The sequence below is a fragment of the Phalacrocorax carbo genome, chromosome 7 (assembly GCF_963921805.1).
Source record: "Phalacrocorax carbo chromosome 7, bPhaCar2.1, whole genome shotgun sequence".
NCBI classification, from domain to species: domain Eukaryota; kingdom Metazoa; phylum Chordata; class Aves; order Suliformes; family Phalacrocoracidae; genus Phalacrocorax; species Phalacrocorax carbo.
In genome coordinates this window covers 42,923,202-42,941,493 of record NC_087519.1, presented here as the reverse complement: position 1 = coordinate 42,941,493, position 18,292 = coordinate 42,923,202, and the positions used below count along the sequence as shown (strand labels likewise).

Here is an 18,292-nt window from a genome sequence, read left to right as displayed (position 1 = left end):
ATTTGTAGACTAAATTATATATATTTTCTTTTTATTCAGTGGATGCTCCTTCAAGAAGAAACAGATCGTCTGGTGGTAATATAGATTCTTTTTCTCATTCAATATAACGTTGTCACTTAAATGCATAGCAAGGATTATGACTTTTTTTAACCTGTCTTTTCCTCCATCATTGTAGTACTGGATGATTATGCACCAGGGTCACATGATGTTGGAGATCCAAGCACAACAAATCTGTATCTTGGAAACATCAATCCTCAAGTAAGTTTGGAGCTGAGGAGTGAAGTGTAGTGTTGGCATGCTTGGATCTGCTAAATTTTTTTTTCCAGTGTCAATTCTGCCCACGTTTTATTTTAAACCATACACATGTTTATACCTGTGTACTAGGTACAGTGGGTGACTGTAGAGGCAGTATTCATTTGAATAAATGCTCTGTACATGATGCCGCAGAAGTTAAGGTTTAGGCTAGCAGTTACTAGATGCAAAAACACTCAGTTAAAATTATTTTTCCATAGGTATCTCCGTGCAAGGTGGATCATATCTCAAAAATTTGAGTGCGCTCAGTTTCAAATTCTTTAAATTATATTTTTGTAGTAGATTGCATTGAGGAGGTATAAATGAAGTGGTGTTTTTCAAGAAGCTCAGAAAATTAAAATCTCGACACTTGGACAATAACATGAATTAGTATCTTTGAAATACAATAGCAAGATGCTAATTTTTACCTTTTTTCATGCAGATGAATGAAGAGATGTTATGTCAAGAATTTGGACGCTTTGGACCATTAGCGAGTGTTAAAATTATGTGGCCCAGAACTGATGAAGAAAGAGCAAGAGAAAGAAATTGTGGCTTTGTTGCCTTTATGAACAGGAGAGACGCTGAAAGAGCATTAAAGAATTTAAATGGTAAACAGATTTCATAGTTTGGAATTGTCATTATCTTTGTAGGAATATTGAGGGTAACTGTAAACATATCTTCAGGTTGTTTTATTAGGCAGGAATGCTGATAGGTATGCTGTAACTCCAGTAGGTACCACACTGGCAGTGATTTTAGTTTACAGGGGCTGTTTCACTGGTGGCTGAATATCATCGAACTGTAGCATGCACAGGGGCTGGGAATACTGGTGGCGTTTGCTGTGGGCAAAGATGTGAAAATTCTGACTGTTTTGGAGATGTGAGCGGGAGGTAATGTTTGATAATCTCTCTTTAAATAAGACTATTTTAAGACGGAATCTAGTACTTGTAGTTGTTTACCAACAAACATTTTTTTGGTGAATAAATTTAACTAGTGCACAGGATATAATCAGTAATTGGTGATAAATGTGTTATGGTCTTTTGAATAATGGCTGAATTCCTAATACTGAAGAGGTGACTGTACTATACCAGGCATGTAATTTTGCATACACACTATCTTGTCTATCTTCTCTTTGAAAAAAAAGGAAGAAAAAAAATCTTACGTGGTGAAGAAAGCAATGTCCTTACAGTTCAGGAAAAGCCTGAAAATAAAAAGTCAGCATCCTAGACAAAATAAAAAGACAAAAGGTTGCCCTTGCGTAGCTTACTCAAAAGGGTCCATTACTAGGACCATTAGTAAGTAGGCTTGCACTTTGTAGGAGTTCTAATTGGTTATTATGTTTGGTTTTGAACAACATAATGTGAAATTTGTTACTATGGACAAAACACTCTGAAGAAATGAAGTGCAGAAATAATATAATTTTAAAATTTAATCTGTTCATTCTGATGTGCTGAATATCAAATGTTAATTTTTTTCCTCCTGGCAAGTCAAATAAGTGTCCTGTAGTCGCCTGAAAATGTACATTGGGGGAAGATTAATTAAATATTTCATGTAATAGGTGTTCATTTGCACATGATGTCGTCTGATAGATGTGATACACTAATCAAAAATGTAAGCAAAAAGTAAACCGTGGCAGGCAAACCTAAGCACTGCACTTACATGGAAAAACTTTGAGCGATGCAGAACCAGTTTATAATGTAATGGTGTTTTTGATTTGTTTTATTCACCTTCACTTTTTGCAGGCAAGATGATTATGTCATTTGAAATGAAGCTAGGCTGGGGCAAAGCTGTACCGATACCACCACATCCAATATACATTCCGCCTTCCATGATGGAGCATACCCTCCCACCTCCTCCGTCAGGACTGCCTTTTAATGCCCAGCCAAGGGAGAGATTGAAGAATCCTAATGCTCCAATGTTACCGCCACCAAAAAATAAGGAAGATTTTGAGAAGGTAACTTACAGTACCCTGGGCCATATCTCATTGTTAAATACTACATCTGTGACAGTATTTCAGTGGCTTCATAGATTTGCCGTGTTCAGGATGACTTTGGCGGCCCTTAGTGTACAAACTCGTTGGCTCCCTGCTGTAGCCCAAGGGAACCTACTTAATTCCTGAAGCTCTTGTTTCATATCTGTATTGGGGTACAGTATATTGGGTCTTGATTTATTTTAGTGCTGCTTTGTATCTGGCTATCATTTTCCCCCTCCAGGCTCCCTGGATTTTTTTCTCCTACGTCCCCCCATTTTGTTGGCTGCCAAATTGCAGTATCTAAATTGTTTTCTTTAGAGAAAATACTGTGTTTTAATTTGGGTAGCATTATTTCTACACTAGAGGAGTTGATGTGTTTTGTATAGAAGGTAATTAATCTGGACATTGAGTAAGTATTTTATACTACTTATGGAGTCAGTTTTCAAACTTTTTTTTTTCTGGAATATTAGCCGATAAAAGGGTAAGTATCTTGTAATCACAAATCAGCTTGATTTACATTTGTAAGAATTTGTTGATTCTTTGAATGACACTTAAATGTTAGGGCTGCTTTTTGTAAGACTTGGGAATCAAGTAATACCAACATGATCCAAGTCCAATAGTTCAGAACCTTTTCATAAATTTAAGAACTCCTTTCTTAATTATATTCAGTGTAGTACCTATTCAGTGCATCAATGTACATTCTGACAGGAATGTTCTGATACTTTGCAATTAGTGAACCTTTATGGTTCACTGACACAACCATTTGCATTTTGTGTAATTGCTTAGTTATAACTTCACAGCAGTGATTGCCTGCAAAACTTGTGATAGATGTGTAGTATTTTCATTGCATATGTATATTTTTGCTTGTTACTTGTTAACAATACTCACATATTCTATGTTTATTATCTGATGTGACTTCATATACAGACTCTGTCGCAAGCCATAGTCAAAGTGGTTATCCCAACAGAAAGGTACATGTTTTTCTTTATTATTACTGATCTAAATATAGAAAATTTCCCCTTCGGAATTTTAAAGACAAATGATGATGTTGAGGAAAAGGTAATGGCTTGATTGAGCAATGGTTCTTTCATGACCTTGAGAGAAATGTGTGTGTTTTACAGTCTTATTATCCTTAACTCTTTTTTTTTAGTGAGGAGCATTTAATTTGAGCACTAGAAATAGTTGCAGGGTAATTTTGTGAGTGAACGCTAGAGTGAAGTAGCTTGTCTTAGAGTACTTTGTAGCTAGGATACAGCTGTTTCCAGTGTGGTGTTGTGGGTTTTTTCTCTTTTTTTTTTTTTTCCCCCCTCCCTTCTACACTACTACTTTTTTTCCCCTCCTCTACTTTTTTTTTTCTTCTACACTACTTTTTTTCTCTTTTTGACTTGTTCAATCTGGAATCAATTCAGTTAACAATCACTTTTGATTTCTGCTTTTTTTAATGTGCAACAGTTAATAATTTTCATCACTAAAATAGGTAGTTCCGTATTGCAAGGGTATTTTTACATTTTGGTCCCCATTAGTGCTCCTACCTGCACACTAGTCTAGGTATACTCTTGCTCAGTTAAGCTAAAACCTTTTCCCAAACATAGGAACACAACACTGTTTTAAAAGTAAATAAGCACAAAAGATTACCAAATTCTCTTTGACATTGGCCTTGGTGAGCAACACCAGCTGAACTGTCTGCGGCAGCGGGGGACCAGGAAAACATCATGGGATGGATTGGGAAAGTATACAGTTTTTGACCAGACATTGGTACGATCGGCTCCAATAAATGTGGTTTTATTATAAGTGAAAAACTTTTTTTTCTGTTGGCCAACTTAAGCTAAATGACATTTTAAAATAATGCACTTAAAACTATCATCTTTTTACTACACTGTTTTAATTGTCACAAAGTCCCTTTTTTCTTTTTTTTCGTGTGGGGGGGGGGAGAAAGAGGTTTGTGAAGCTAGTTATAGTAGTATATTAACATTTATCAATAGATGCTCAAATGCACGATAATGAAATCTTAGGACGGTACAATTTTTGTTGGGTGAGACATGAATAATTAGGGTGGTCAGGAGTCTTGATCTGAGAAGCATACTGAGTAGTAGAAAGTACTTTGTAAAACTGTACAGTACTTACAGAGTAATTATCTTTCAGAGAAAAATGTTTCCATTTTATTTACTGTAGCATTTTGAAAGCTCATATGATATGAAAAGCTCATGATAATTGAAATGTATTTGAAAATACCTATAAGGTTTTTTTCTGATGACTTTCAAAGATTCTAGTGACAACTGCTAAGACTATTACACAGTGATAACATCATGCAGAAATTTCAGCTCACTTTGGTGGGATATATTTAATTATTCTCCTCTTGAAAATTTTCAGTACTGGTTTTTAACATCTCTTACTAAGTATTTACTAAATGGAAAACTCTGAGTGTACACAATCAAGTTTTTTTTTCCTGAGAAATTCACTTTCAAGTAGTTGTGTCTTATACATCAAAGTGCATGTAACATCCTCTTTCAGATACAGGATGTACTGAATCTTTTTTCATACACCTGGGTCCTTCCAAAGCAGATGATTTTTCAAGCATAAGCTGCTCTTATGCAACTTTTATTGTACTCATTGAAATAAAAATTAGATTAAAACCAATGACATGGTTCTGTAGGAAGCCAGAAGGGATCCCATTGAACTTGCCTTAAAATAAATGAATGGTGTAATAGCTCAGAAACCTGAAAGTTAATTGTGATTTTTTTTTTTTTCTTACTGGTGTTTTCAAATACAGTTCATATAACAAGAAAAGCCTTGCTATTTAGACTTTCAGAACACTGCTTTAAATAAAATGGCTACGGAATATTGAGATTGTGTCCTCTTTACAATGTTTCTGGGATTATAAAAAGCAAACAGACAGGAGAAATGAGCTGTAGATAGCTGTTTGGTTTTTTGTGTAATATTTGAGGCAATGGTAGATTTCATGCTAGGTGGTATAAAAGAGAATGTTTGCTAAGTTTGCAGATGGCAGGGGTAGGTTTTTATTACTATGTTTTTAAGTTGAAGTCTTTTATCTAGTGCATTTTATCTGTGGCAGAACTTTGAATACTCATAGAAAATAACCACCTCATTACTAAGAAGTGATAGAAAATTCTGCAGCTTTTTCCATGTAACAATTCTTGAATTTTACTAACTAAAAAAATCACTAAAAGAAAATGAGATACATGTAAAGAACCAATATCAATTTGTTACATCTAAGAAAATAAATTTTAAAAATGTAAAAATCTGGTTTTATTTTTGTTCGCATTACATTCAAAGGACATGTGCTGTGAAGCTTTTGATATATGTAGGTAATCTATATTTGAAAATTCAGGATCCTGTTTCCGAAAAGCTCCAAAAGTTTGGAAACTGATGGTCACTGTTCTCTATAAAGCTTATATGACTGTCTCCTGTTAGCGTGCTTGTAAGTGGCTCTGCATTTTCAGATGTAGCTTCATGCCTGTCTCAGGATGTAGTGCTGAATGAAACAAATACAGATTTTCATATTTTTTTTTTAAATTGTGATTTGGCTCACTTGAGAGTATGAGGGAGGAAATGTTGGATGGTATGACAGAAATGATGGACAGTTTTTGTTCTATGCCAATAGTTGAGGCTTGACCAAAAAGAGATTATCTAAATTTAAGAAAACCATCTCCCTGTTTGGCATCAAGAAGGCTATTTGCTTTTCCTTTCATACTTGAATAGTTTGAAAGCTGAGTGTAGTTTCTACTGAATATTCAAAACTATGTGTGTTTAATTTTGAGTATAATATTCAGCCACTTGTTCCTCTGTAGAACTTTTAGCTAACACTTTGGTCTTTAGTTCTGGACAATTTAGATGAGGGCTTAGTTTTTGGTAGTTAATTGTACTTTGGTGTTCAGTTGTCCATTTTCATATATAAGGACTATTAAGCTTCTGCTGAGCAAGAGATGGTTGTAGGTTAAGCCGTGGAAATTCAGGGAAGAGGTCTCCTTAAATTCTTACTCCACCACTCCTAGGCATGTCTTTATTTTAGAATGCCCGTGTCTATGATGCAAGGCTATAATGTGTTCCATGTTACCTTATCTTTTATACAGTTTTCTTAACAATACAGCAAAATAATCTCCTGCAGAGTTGTAGTATCTTAGGTGGAGTGTAGCTTTACATAGTGTTAGGTCTGAATCAATTTTTCTTTAACTGTGTTGTTGTTGTAGGAATTTGCTCGCTTTGATACATCGAATGATAGAGTTTGTGGTACGGGAAGGACCTATGTTTGAAGCCATGATCATGAACCGAGAAATCAACAATCCAATGTTCAGGTGCTTATTACATTGCTTCAATTTGAAATAGCACTAACTATTTTCACTGTTGCTAATCTTTTGCATTTCTGAAATACTAATAAGATTTGGCTTTACTATGTCTAGTTTCACGTGAAGATTTGAATTTTACAAATTGTACAAATGCTTATGCTATCATTTTGAACAATGCACTTTTATTCCAGTTGTTGCTAACATGTACATATAAGTAAATAAAATACTATATATGTGCTATAGAACACATTTTTATATATGTAAAGTATATATAATAGATTACATTTAATGCCTACTTTTCTGAGGGATTCAAAGTCATCTGTGGAAGCAGTAGCACATACATTTTTAAAAAACGAAAAAAAAATCCCTCCCAAACTAACTCAATGTAAAGTCCAGACTTCCCGGAGCCTAATTTCTAACCTTTAGCGAGAGCTGGGAGTAATTTTTCTTTGATGTCAATGCAAATAGAATTAAACTTCAGCTGACATAGTGAAGTTGTCATAATTACCAGTTCTTGTCATTAGTGGAATAAGAAGGGATCAATTTCTGAATTTCTTGTGAAATTCAGTCTCTGAAAAACTTTTTCAGGGAGATACTAAATGACCTTTTAAAACTGTTTTATTTTCAGTAAGGTTGAAAGTGAAAGTTCATTGTGATTTTTATATACAAATTGAGAAAATATGCAGGTCAAAATATCTTGGCTGTTAAAAATGGGCTGCCTTTCCTTGCACCCCCAATATTGTCAGTGTGTTCTGACAGACAATTTACTGGTGGAAAACTTCACATCATTTAGTATTTGATTGGAACAACCTAACTGTGTAACTATGAGCTCCTGCACCACTTGTGCTGAGGTTGCACTCTTTCCCGTGGTGACTCTCTGCACTTAATTCTTCTGCGTTACTGTGGGGCTGCACGGTTGTTCTTTCTGACCCTGTTTGTTCTGCTTTTAACTTCTGAGAAATACTGTACCTTTGGAATTCTGCACTCTGCTTTGCAGATTAGATATTTATGTGCGTGGAACAGTTGCACTTGTTCTGCACAGCTGTGCTGTAGTTGAGTGTACATCATTTTAGCTGTCTTGAGTTCACTCGGTAGCTGAGGTGGGATTCTGAACAGGGTTTAGTTATATTTTTTAATTACTTCCTTTGAATTTGCTTCAATTAAATAATTCGTAATGTTTTCTGTCTTTTCTTTGCCCACTGGTTTAGGTTTTTATTTGAAAACCAGACTCCAGCCCATGTATATTATAGATGGAAGCTTTATTCGATTCTTCAGGCAAGTAGAAATTTAGTGACAATTAATAACCTCAAGCATAATGAAATAAAAGAACACCAAAATAGAAATACATGTGGTTTTTTTGTAGGGAGATGCTCCAACCAAGTGGAGGACAGAAGATTTCCGTATGTTCAAAAATGGATCATTTTGGAGGCCACCACCATTGAATCCATACTTGCATGGGATGTCAGAAGAGCAAGAAACAGAAGCATTTGTGGAGGAACCAAACAAGAAGGGTGCACTTAAGGAAGAGTATGAACTTCTATTAATTTATAGTGCTGTATTAATTGCTAATCTGCTTGGTTTTTTTCTCTTTTTTTTCTGTAGTTATAATACATCATCCCTAAATAGTTATGATGCTTGTCATAATATTACTTAGAAATTCTCTTAACCTCAGTGTTTTTCAGTTAGTCTCTTTTGATGATACTTGTTGCAAAATACATTCTGGATTTGGTTAGGTTTGTCAACATTAAACAATGAGTCCTTTCAATCCAGTTATTAACCCTTTATTTCAAGGGGATTGGGAAGATGAGTATTTCCTCATTTTCTGTTCCTGTCTGGTGGGTGTATATAGCACCTTTTTCAACATTGTTATGATCTCATGAACTAAACAGTTGTTATAATCTTAAATTTACTGATGAATTTAATTAGAAATCAAAATTGGGAGCAGTTGTTAATAAACAGGAAGGGACAGGTTGTCAGAGTTCTTTGCTGTGAATTTTAAGTGTGGTGGGGATGGCTGTGGTAGTGGAAATTATATACATGAGTTTCTTAATTCTGCTATTATTATTCCAACCATGCTCTGAGCATGTAGATTTTTTCCTGTTTTATTCTTTTCATCATAGTTATGATACCAGTCATGGTTCTGGAGGTTTTAATATGTAATTTATTTCTTAGATTTTATTTTTGAAATGCTCAAAAAGATATTCTTTTGGAAGTGCTTTCTGTGGAGGTCAGGGAAAACCTGAAATAATTGCTTCTTACTAGCTTTCTGAATCTAATGTTTCTTATCCTGTAGCAGAAATAACTTGCATGCTTTAGATTTACCCATTTTGATTTAGGCATAATCTAAATCCAGGAAGATAACTACTTTATTACAGATACTGATCTGCTGCATTAGGTATTTCTCTGTTGTTTTTCCTTGATTTCTGTGTAGTCAATACTTGAGTGGGAACTTCTTGCACTTTATTTATGTAATGTGAATTCGTATGTTCATGAGTCACTGAAAAAACTCATGCAACAGAATTTAGAAATACTTAAAATTACTTTTGTGCTAAAGATGGAAAAATTAAATCATTATTAAATGGATATTCCCCAAAGTACTGCTAATATTATATTGAAAGTATTAAAATTCCTGGTATTTCAGACAGAGGGACAAATTGGAGGAAATATTGCGTGGATTAACGCCTCGGAAGAATGATATTGGTGATGCAATGGTTTTCTGTCTAAATAATGCAGAAGCTGCTGAAGAAATTGTAGACTGCATTACAGAATCACTGTCCATTCTGAAGACTCCTCTTCCTAAGAAGGTGTGGAGATTTTGTATAATCTTGTTTTTCGGAGGAAGAGCTCACTTAACAGCATGTGCATATTATTTACAAGCATTGTTTTGTAAGTTTCAGATAGCATTGAGGCTTTGTATTAAAAGGTGGGCTTGAATTTAAGTATGCTTTCTTCCTGTGGGATTTTGTTACATATTTTTATTCTTTCTGAACCTGTTTGTAAAGAATGCTATACCATACTGTGAAGTTGAAAACAGCAGAATAGTCCGTTCAAACATGGAAATCAAAATTTTAATGCCATGATCTGTCCTTTGTAATACTAGGTAATACCGTTAGAGGGGCTAGTACCCTGGTAGCATAACGGGCTAATTGCCTCTTACCATATTTATTAACAATATGACCGTTACACTTAGTTCTATTTCGATACTTCCAGATAACTTAAATTATCCTGAAAATGCATGAATTTTCCAGAAAGAATACTTAATTTGAACACTCTTTATTGTAGATTGCAAGATTATATCTAGTGTCAGATGTGCTATACAACTCTTCAGCTAAAGTTGCCAATGCTTCCTACTATAGAAAATTGTAAGTATAATATTTTAGGTGATTGATGATTTAAAAAGAACAACAAAGAATGTCCTTATATTCAGTTTTTTATGTCTCTGGATAAATGTGACTGTAGAGAAATTCACACTTTTCTATGAGGATACTGTTATAACACTGATGATGTTATATCTCTTTGCATGAAAATATATAAAATGTAGCATGTTAGTGCATAGGATTGCTTTGTAATGCAAAAAGTACACATGCCCTATGCAAGGGACCACTTGCATGGAACCTCACAGGGGTGAGAATAACTCATGTGCTTCTTTACAGAATGAGAGCCTGTAGATATTATTCAAGGTATGGTTTAGCAAATAATCCATGCAAAGAAGTCAATTTTTTAAATAGATTTTTTTTTTTAATTACAAAGAGTTTTAAAATTGTCAGTGAAGTTTGGAGAACTGAAAAGGGGGTTACGTACTTTGTTTTGAAGGTGCTGAGCAGAGTTTAGGAAAAATGTCCAAGGGAGAGTACCTTTGTCCCATATAGATATTTGATTTTCTTTACTTCCTCAAGTCTCTCTGATGTTATGGTAGCATGATGGGGAATATTCAGCATGTTACAAAACTCTAGCAATTGCAAATGATCCTTCTTGTTGTAGTGGGTCTTTGCTGTGCCAGTTTATTTTTTGCACATTGAGAGAAGCTCAAGGGAAGCTAGGCAGCTGTTACTGTGCTTTCATTGAGGGCCTCATTGAGTAAATTAGAAACATAACTAAGCCTTTTTAAAAACACAAATTGAATTTTGAGACAATTCTTTCATTGTACATAGGTTGTAAAACTCATTTTATCCTCCTCCAGTCTTTCCAGGCTGCGTAAAGAGACTGCAGCAGATGTGAAGATCTCCCTTCACAATTCTGTTGTTGTCCAAGGTGGTTTAATATATAGTAATCATGTTTACTTTATAGTTCAGTTCATGGCTACTATAGGGATCAGAACCTTGTGCTTTTGAGTCCTGTCCCAGGTATTTTCGTGAATTATGTATGTCCAGAAAACATATTACAAAGTTTAACTAAAGAAATGTATATGTTTAATTCTAGTTTTGAAACAAAATTATGTCAGATATTCTCTGATCTCAATGCTACTTACCGTACAATACAAGGCCATTTACAGTCTGAAAATTTCAAGGTATGTATTTCATTGTTATTTACATGACATAGAAGTCAAATAGATGTTCCTGCACAAGAGATTGCATACTATGATAGGTGGCTTAGACCTCAAGCTTCCTAATTTAGCTTTTAAAAAAAAATCAGCTCTTGGAAAGATATCCTTAAAATTAAGGAAGCGAATGAGCATCCAACAAACACACATGTAGTAGATATATAGTTGAGGAGTTGAAAGGATATCTCTCTAGTACTTAAATTACAACAAAGGCCTTCTAGCTTTATGATTATTTTTGGACCACCTATATTTCAATTTCAAAAATACATTTGGGCTGCTCAGTGTGGAAAGAAACTGCTGGACATAACAGCATAAAGTCACTTTTAAATATTTGTGTGATAGGTTTTATTTTGAGGTCTGATAAGCAGTCTGACTGTGGGTAGTTGAGAATGATTTTTGAGATGAAGTGCTCTGCTTCTCACCATTCTTATGCTTAGCCTAGCTTTTCCTTCTCTTGTTTTAAAGATGCATCTACAGTTCTTTTTTTCTCTTTTTTTCAAATCAGAAGCTTTAAACACAAAGCTTACCATATAGTTAGTTTTTCTGTATTGTCTTCATTGTGGTGGTTCTACCTTCTCTGCTCCCAGTTGCTCTGGATTGAGAATCAATTTTAGTTATCTGCTATTTTAAAACTGTTTATTAAGTTATATGGTAAAGACAGGCAGTAGATTTTTTTCTTTTTATATCTACATCTCCAGCTACATTTAATGTGTCAAGCTTGAGCTGAAGCCCATCATTTCACGTATAGTTCACTTCCACAAAAAAAAGTAGAAACATAAATTCAGTTCAATAATATGAATAAGCCAGTGTTAATTTTAGTTATTTTATTTTACAAAGGGAAAGATATTTTCTGTTATATTTAGTAGAGGTACCTGCTTGGAACATCTGGGCAGAACGAAATTTACTGTTGAGATAGGAACAGTGAACTGCTGAAATTTAAATTCCTGCTACATTAATCAAGGGAAAATTAAATGCAAGTGAGATTTTTAAAAAAGTAGTTTCTATATACATATTTTCATGAAATTACTAGTCTCGTGCAGCATGGTATCGTTGTAATATAGTCCACTATGGACCTACTTAGGAGTAGCTGTCAATAGTAGTAGCTCTCTGTGGTGTACTTCCCATAACTTAAAATTTCTTAATACAAATTTGTTAGAATTCCTTTTTTCCTATTGCTTCTAGCAACGGGTAATGACATGCTTCCGAGCATGGGAAGACTGGGCCATCTATCCAGAACCATTTCTGATCAAACTACAGAATATTTTCTTGGGGCTTGTAAATATCATGGAAGATAAAGAAACAGAGGTAAGTGACCTTGGTAGTGATGCTAGCAGATGGTGAGGAAAAATGTATAAATACAAAATAGGGTTGGCAAGGATTATCTTGGTATCCCTGCTCGTGTGAATAAACCTTTCTTTTTCTCTGAATCCTTGCTCTAAATGCAGTTGTAACATATTTCCAGATGCAAATACTATTTAATCTGTTTATGCATTTGTTGCTTGTAGATAAGCTGCTGAGGTGGAGCTATATTGTGAGACCATTTCAGAGCAGACTAGTGCAGAATGATAGGTGTCTCCTGCATATTGGAAATACTCTGTAGTGCCTGTCTGTGAGTTTTAGGTTAGAATTTCAGGAATTAGTTTTCATTTCAGAATCCTAAATAGCTAGGCATGTGGCTACCTGAATCATCCACTTTCTTTTTGTGTGAATGTCGTACTTGGATGCAATAGAGCCATCTGAGCTTTCTTAGTTGGAGAGAAAGGTTGTGGTAGAATGTTTACATTGGTGATATTCTACTCTGATCTTTACTGTGTTGTATTAGAGCAGCAGGTTGCTAAATTTCTAGTTTTGTTATAGCATTTATCTCTTTTTTTTTTTTTCCTTTATGGAGGTGATTTTAAATGAGATATAATGAGTTTTAGTTACTGCACAGTGACATGTATAAATTATTATTCAATATTTTGAAGCTCTAGGCTTAAAATTTGTAGAATATCATTATCACTGAGTTGAATGTGTACTAATCTGTTTACAGTCATGTATATATTGTATTTAAGAGAATCAAGACAGTAGACACTAATAAATGGATGTATGTTTTGGATAAGTTCATGTATGTTTTGGATAAGTTCATGTATGTTTTGGATAAGTTCATGTATGTTTTGGATAAGTTCATGTATGTTTTGGATAAGTTCATGTATGTTTTGGATAAGTTCATGTATGTTTTGGATAAGTTCATGTATGTTTTGGATAAGTTCATGTATGTTTTGGATAAGTTCATGTATGTTTTGGATAAGTTCATGTATGTTTTGGATAAGTTCATGTATGTTTTGGATAAGTTCATTTTGTAACTCTGGAAACTTTCAGAACAGTGGGAGGGAGACCTACATTATAATTGGAAAGTTAGCTTATTTCCCATAGCAGTAGAGCAGGGTGAACGTGTATGTATATGGGACAGTGCCTGTACCTAACAAGTTTGAATATGTACATGTATTTACCATTTATGTGTATTCCTTAAATTTGCGTTCCTGCTAAATAGTTGATTTCAGACAGTTGTTCAGATTACTGGTTCTCAGGGAATCTTCCATATGTAGTAAGTATAATTTATCTGACTGTAATTGGCTCATTTTGAGCTCAACCTCAGCTTAATATAACTTCTTTTGAATATAGGTATTGTAAAGCTTCCAGTCATTGTGGACAAATTCCATGTTCTTTGTTGTGTGTTTTTAGAGGGGGATATTGTCATATTTTTCCTCTGCAATAAGCAATTGTACTTGGTAGCAAAAACAAAGTTGAGGTTTTTTGGGTTTTAGGTAGTTTTAAAGCTACTCCTTTGAAAAGAAAGGAAACAATAATTGGAGAAGTAAAGTAATGTAGATTTGTTCTTGAAATAATTAACTAGTGTTTGCTTTCAGGAAGTACCAGATGATCTTGATGGTGCCCCAATTGAGGAAGAGCTTGACGGTGCTCCACTAGAAGATGTGGATGGAATTCCTATTGATGCAGCTCCTATTGACGACCTGGATGGAGTCCCAATTAAATCGCTGGATGATGATCTTGATGGAGTTCCTTGTACGAAATGTTTCAACTTCACTTTTGACTTGAATCTTCAATTTTTGATGTTTTTTTTTTTTTAACTCCTGAGTAGTTTTTTATAAGTACAGCCAAGAATTAACATGGCATGTAGCTCCATAAAATGTTTAATTGATTAATTTCAATTTGTTCTAAGAAGAATTAGTTTTAAAACTGCTTTTAGATTAGAATTGCTTCAGGGGCACAGTAGGTGACTTTGGTGTTATGCACATCAGGTTCCAAATCCAAACTTCTTTTCTTAACAAATAATAAAATGGTATAATACGCTTCAGTATTTAAATCTGATTGTTGTATTAGGATTTTTCTGTTTGAACTTTTGAAGAGCTTTGGAGATTATTTTTCTGTGTCTCTTTTCTCCATCAGTGGATGCGGCTGAAGACCCAAAAAAGAATGAGCCTATATTTAAAGTTGCCCCTTCAAAGTGGGAAGCAGTGGATGAATCGGAACTGGAAGCTCAAGGTTAGTTTTCAAACTATATATTTTCTAAAACACTTCCTTAAGTAAACTGAAAGCTTAACGTCACTTGCCTATCTCATGATTATTTTCAGTTGATCTTTTTAAAAGTGCTAATATGATTTCTGTAGTAACACAGTAGGATTTTTAGAAGTAACTTTTTTTGGCTATAACTTCAGCGAGGAAAATAGTGTGTTCTGGTTTTGTTATTCTACTTTGATAACGTACTAGCCTTTAAAAATAATTCCCAGTTCATTAAGAATAAATGCAGAAAAAAAAATCTTTGTGAGTGGTTGGCAGTCTTTCTAAATATTTGTTTGAAATATTTTACAAACTGACAAAACTTGGCTGCTTTTGAAGGCTTTACTGAAACATGTGCAATGCAAGCGAATATCTCTGCAAATAGTAAATATTCTGATAATGTGTAGTTTTGAGTATTTCTATGAAATAGAAAGTCTGTATTAAGTGAAAGGTGCTGGTAACTTTTACCACATTGTAATTTTTATTATATCTACAAATACTAATTTTCAGATTAAGTGATTGCTTTTTCTGTTGTTAAAGTTACCTTACTGTCTCTTCTAGCTGTTACTACTTCTAAGTGGGAGCTTTTTGACCAACATGAAGAATCTGAGGAGGAGGAAATTCAAAAGTAAATACTTTTTCATTCTGATGAAAATATATTAATTTTTTGTCTAAGGTTGAGTGTCTTTTGAAACTCACTGTAAGATATAAATGTACTATAAGAGCAGAACAAAAATGAAATTTTTGACAGTGGGAAAATAAGCAAATGGAGAAGAATCAGGGTTTTAGGTACAGCATGCTTCTAGCCCCCATAATTTTTTCTAACAAGATAAATTACACCTTTTGGTAGAGTTGTTATCCATAATCTTTAAATTGAGACTCATTTGAGAACTGAATGGCAAATACGAAGAACTGAGGTAGTAGTAGTTTATAGTTTGGAAATCTTGATGTCAGATGTGTATGAATGTATCTAAGACTCTGCCTTTTGCTTTTGAGACACAGTGGATAATATGCTGATGTATGTGTTTCTTTGGATGCTGATACACTCCCTGTCACCTGTTAGTGACTTCGCTCTGTAGGCAGTTGAGAACATCTATTAGTAGTGCTTTAAATAACATACTGCATTGCGTGTAGTACTGCAGCACTCTAGTGGCCAGTCTGGGAATTTAATTTTGAATATGTGCCATCACATGCTTGTCTCCAAAGAACAAAATTTACTCTACTTTTGGTTTTTGATAAAACTTATATCTGAAAAGCATGATTACGGTACTTAAAGAGATTTTATTAAGGTAATGGGCATGTTTTGTAGCTGAGTTAGATATGGATTTGGTGACTGTAAATTTCAAGAATTCTGCATTCTGGTTATATGAAAAGTGTTAATTATCTGAGTAATAAAAGCTAACAATTTAATTAAAAGATTGAGATGTCTCACAGATGGAGACTGTTTTGTAGCTGCAGACTTTTACATAATAGTCTTAATTCACAGATTTCAAAACTAGTAACTAATCATAAAAATAAGTAGGGGAGATTGTAAATTTTGTAACAGATAATTGTCTTACTGAATTAACTTAAATATATTTGTTTTCTGTAAAGTCAAGAAGAAGAAAGTGAAGATGAGGAAGATACTCAGAGTTCTAAGTCAGAAGAACAACACATGTATTCCAATCCTATTAAAGAAGAAATGCCTGAATCCAAGTCATCTGTCAAATATTCAGAAATGAGTGAAGAAAAGCGTGCCAAACTCCGAGAGATAGAGGTCAGCATGTGGTGTGTTGTGCCACCCTCTGTACCTTTCTAATCCTTGCCCTCTCAAGTTCTCTACATATAATATGGAGTTACTTTTACTGAAATAATTACAGTACTATTATATAGTGGTTTTTTTTAAGTCCAGTGTATTTTTATAAAGGTATGTTTGTTTATGGCCTGGGCATGCCTTGTTTTGGCTTTCAAAATAATGCAGGACACCCCACCCCACCCCCACCCCCAAAAAAAAAAAAATTGAGTTGGGCGATATTGCATGTTGAGAATGACTCTTCTTTTTCAGCGTCCTTTTTCAGTACTACTGGTAGCCTTAGATTGCTTGAGTTGTTCTGCACTTCCCCCCTCTTGGCAAGCGCGGGTGACTTTGGATGTGGCCTCAGTCCTATGCCTTTCTTGTTCTCTCTCTTGCCTTGAAGTGCCTGTATTTTATTGCCTTGAAAAGTTGCTCTTTCACTGTCAGTCAAGCAAACAAAAAGTAGATGCAACTAAACTAGGTGGTCCTGGAAATGGGGCATTTTAATTGAAGAACCTGCAGGTTATAGAGCTCACTCGTTCTTTTCTCCTTTCTCCAAGCATTGGTGTTAGTATAGCTGTTAAGGTTGAGCACAGATTCTTATGTTTTCATGCTGGCGTCTGAGCTTGTGGTTGACTGAGAAGGTAACTAGGAGGTGAATGCAGCGTGAGCTTTGTCCGGCAGTAAAGCTTTTCTGTCATACAGTGCCATGCAAAAACAGGTTTAAAATTGCATACAACTTTCCAGCTTGTATTCAGTATTAGAACTCACAATACACTGAATACTGAAATTCTTGTACCTTCTGTTCAGTGCATTAAAATGATAATAAGAAACTGCTAAACTACTTGTTGCAGTTGTAGCATCTCCAAGTGACAGATAATAATTTGGGTAATATTTTTGAAGGCGAAGTTGTGGTTGCCTACCTATTTATGCTATAATGTGCTAGTTACCTAAAATCAGACATTAGCAAAGCCCCATAATATTCTTTTAAGATGTACAAACAGTAATATTTTAAAGTGTCACAAATGTGTCTCCCAGATATGCTCGTTTAATAATTCAGATTGTTAGGATTAATGGACTATAACTAAGCACTTAAAACCCTCTTGCTTTGCATAGCAGCTTGAAAGTTTGTGATGCATAGCCATTTGAAGTGAGTACGTTCTGAATTTGAGAAAAGCTAAATGGGATTTGTGTCTGACTTGACTCAGGGTGGCAGTAGTTCTGTAGAAAATGTATGATGTTAGACTGATGACAGTACAAGTGAAACTAGTTTTCATTTTGCTGTGATAATGATTGTAGTGGTTATGGAAAGGGCTTCTTTCAGATTGAGTATCTGTTTTATAGATGTTATTCTGGGAGTTGTGGAGGCAGATTAGGAAGTGATTTACTTTAACCATTGTCAGTTTCACATGCACAAGTGGTGAAGTTCTGTAGTCAAGGTATCCTATCTGTAACAGTTCTGGGTGGTAAATATTTGAGGTTTTCAAGTGCATCCTGCCATCTTTATTCTTTGTGGTAAGTAAATTACCATCTCAATTTCAGACTTTTGGAATTGCCAGAAAAGGATTGTAATTGTTTTCATTTTCAGAACACTTCAGACACTATGTAGAAGTACTTAAATTTTACAATTTTTCAAGTTTGTCATTGACAGGAAAGTATTCCCTGTACTACTTTAAAGCATTCACACTCAAAGTTTCTTAGTATGTACCCGGTCCCTGCCAAAGAATTCTTCCAGTACTAAATTTGAGGGGAGGAACTGAGACACACCCCCACCACACACACACACACACACACACACACACACACACACCCACACCCCCCCAATTAACAGCTTTAACAACTATGCCATCTAA

General features: G+C 34.6%; 1 protein-coding gene across 6 annotated transcripts in view; it reads left to right on the top strand.

The window, feature by feature from the left end:
• The window catches only part of U2SURP (U2 snRNP associated SURP domain containing), a 46,972-nt gene that overhangs the window by 16,567 nt on the left and 12,113 nt on the right, over positions 1 to 18,292 (top strand). For 3 of the 6 annotated variants that reach the window (XM_064457671.1, XM_064457669.1, XM_064457673.1), the window contains 16 exons: positions 40 to 75; positions 176 to 258; positions 734 to 899; positions 2,031 to 2,242; positions 3,188 to 3,231; positions 6,469 to 6,573; positions 7,773 to 7,839; positions 7,928 to 8,091; positions 9,206 to 9,368; positions 9,847 to 9,926; positions 10,984 to 11,071; positions 12,287 to 12,409; positions 14,014 to 14,170; positions 14,555 to 14,650; positions 15,227 to 15,293; positions 16,259 to 16,421. In XM_064457671.1, the coding sequence (XP_064313741.1) occupies positions 40 to 75; positions 176 to 258; positions 734 to 899; positions 2,031 to 2,242; positions 3,188 to 3,231; positions 6,469 to 6,573; positions 7,773 to 7,839; positions 7,928 to 8,091; positions 9,206 to 9,368; positions 9,847 to 9,926; positions 10,984 to 11,071; positions 12,287 to 12,409; positions 14,014 to 14,170; positions 14,555 to 14,650; positions 15,227 to 15,293; positions 16,259 to 16,421 (1,814 nt within the window). Of the gene's footprint in view, positions 1 to 39; positions 76 to 175; positions 259 to 733; positions 900 to 2,030; positions 2,243 to 3,187; positions 3,232 to 6,468; positions 6,574 to 7,772; positions 7,840 to 7,927; positions 8,092 to 9,205; positions 9,369 to 9,846; positions 9,927 to 10,983; positions 11,072 to 12,286; positions 12,410 to 14,013; positions 14,171 to 14,554; positions 14,651 to 15,226; positions 15,294 to 16,258; positions 16,422 to 18,292 lie in introns of those variants that run through there. The other 3 variants (XM_064457672.1, XM_064457670.1, XM_064457674.1) reach the window with 2 other exon arrangements.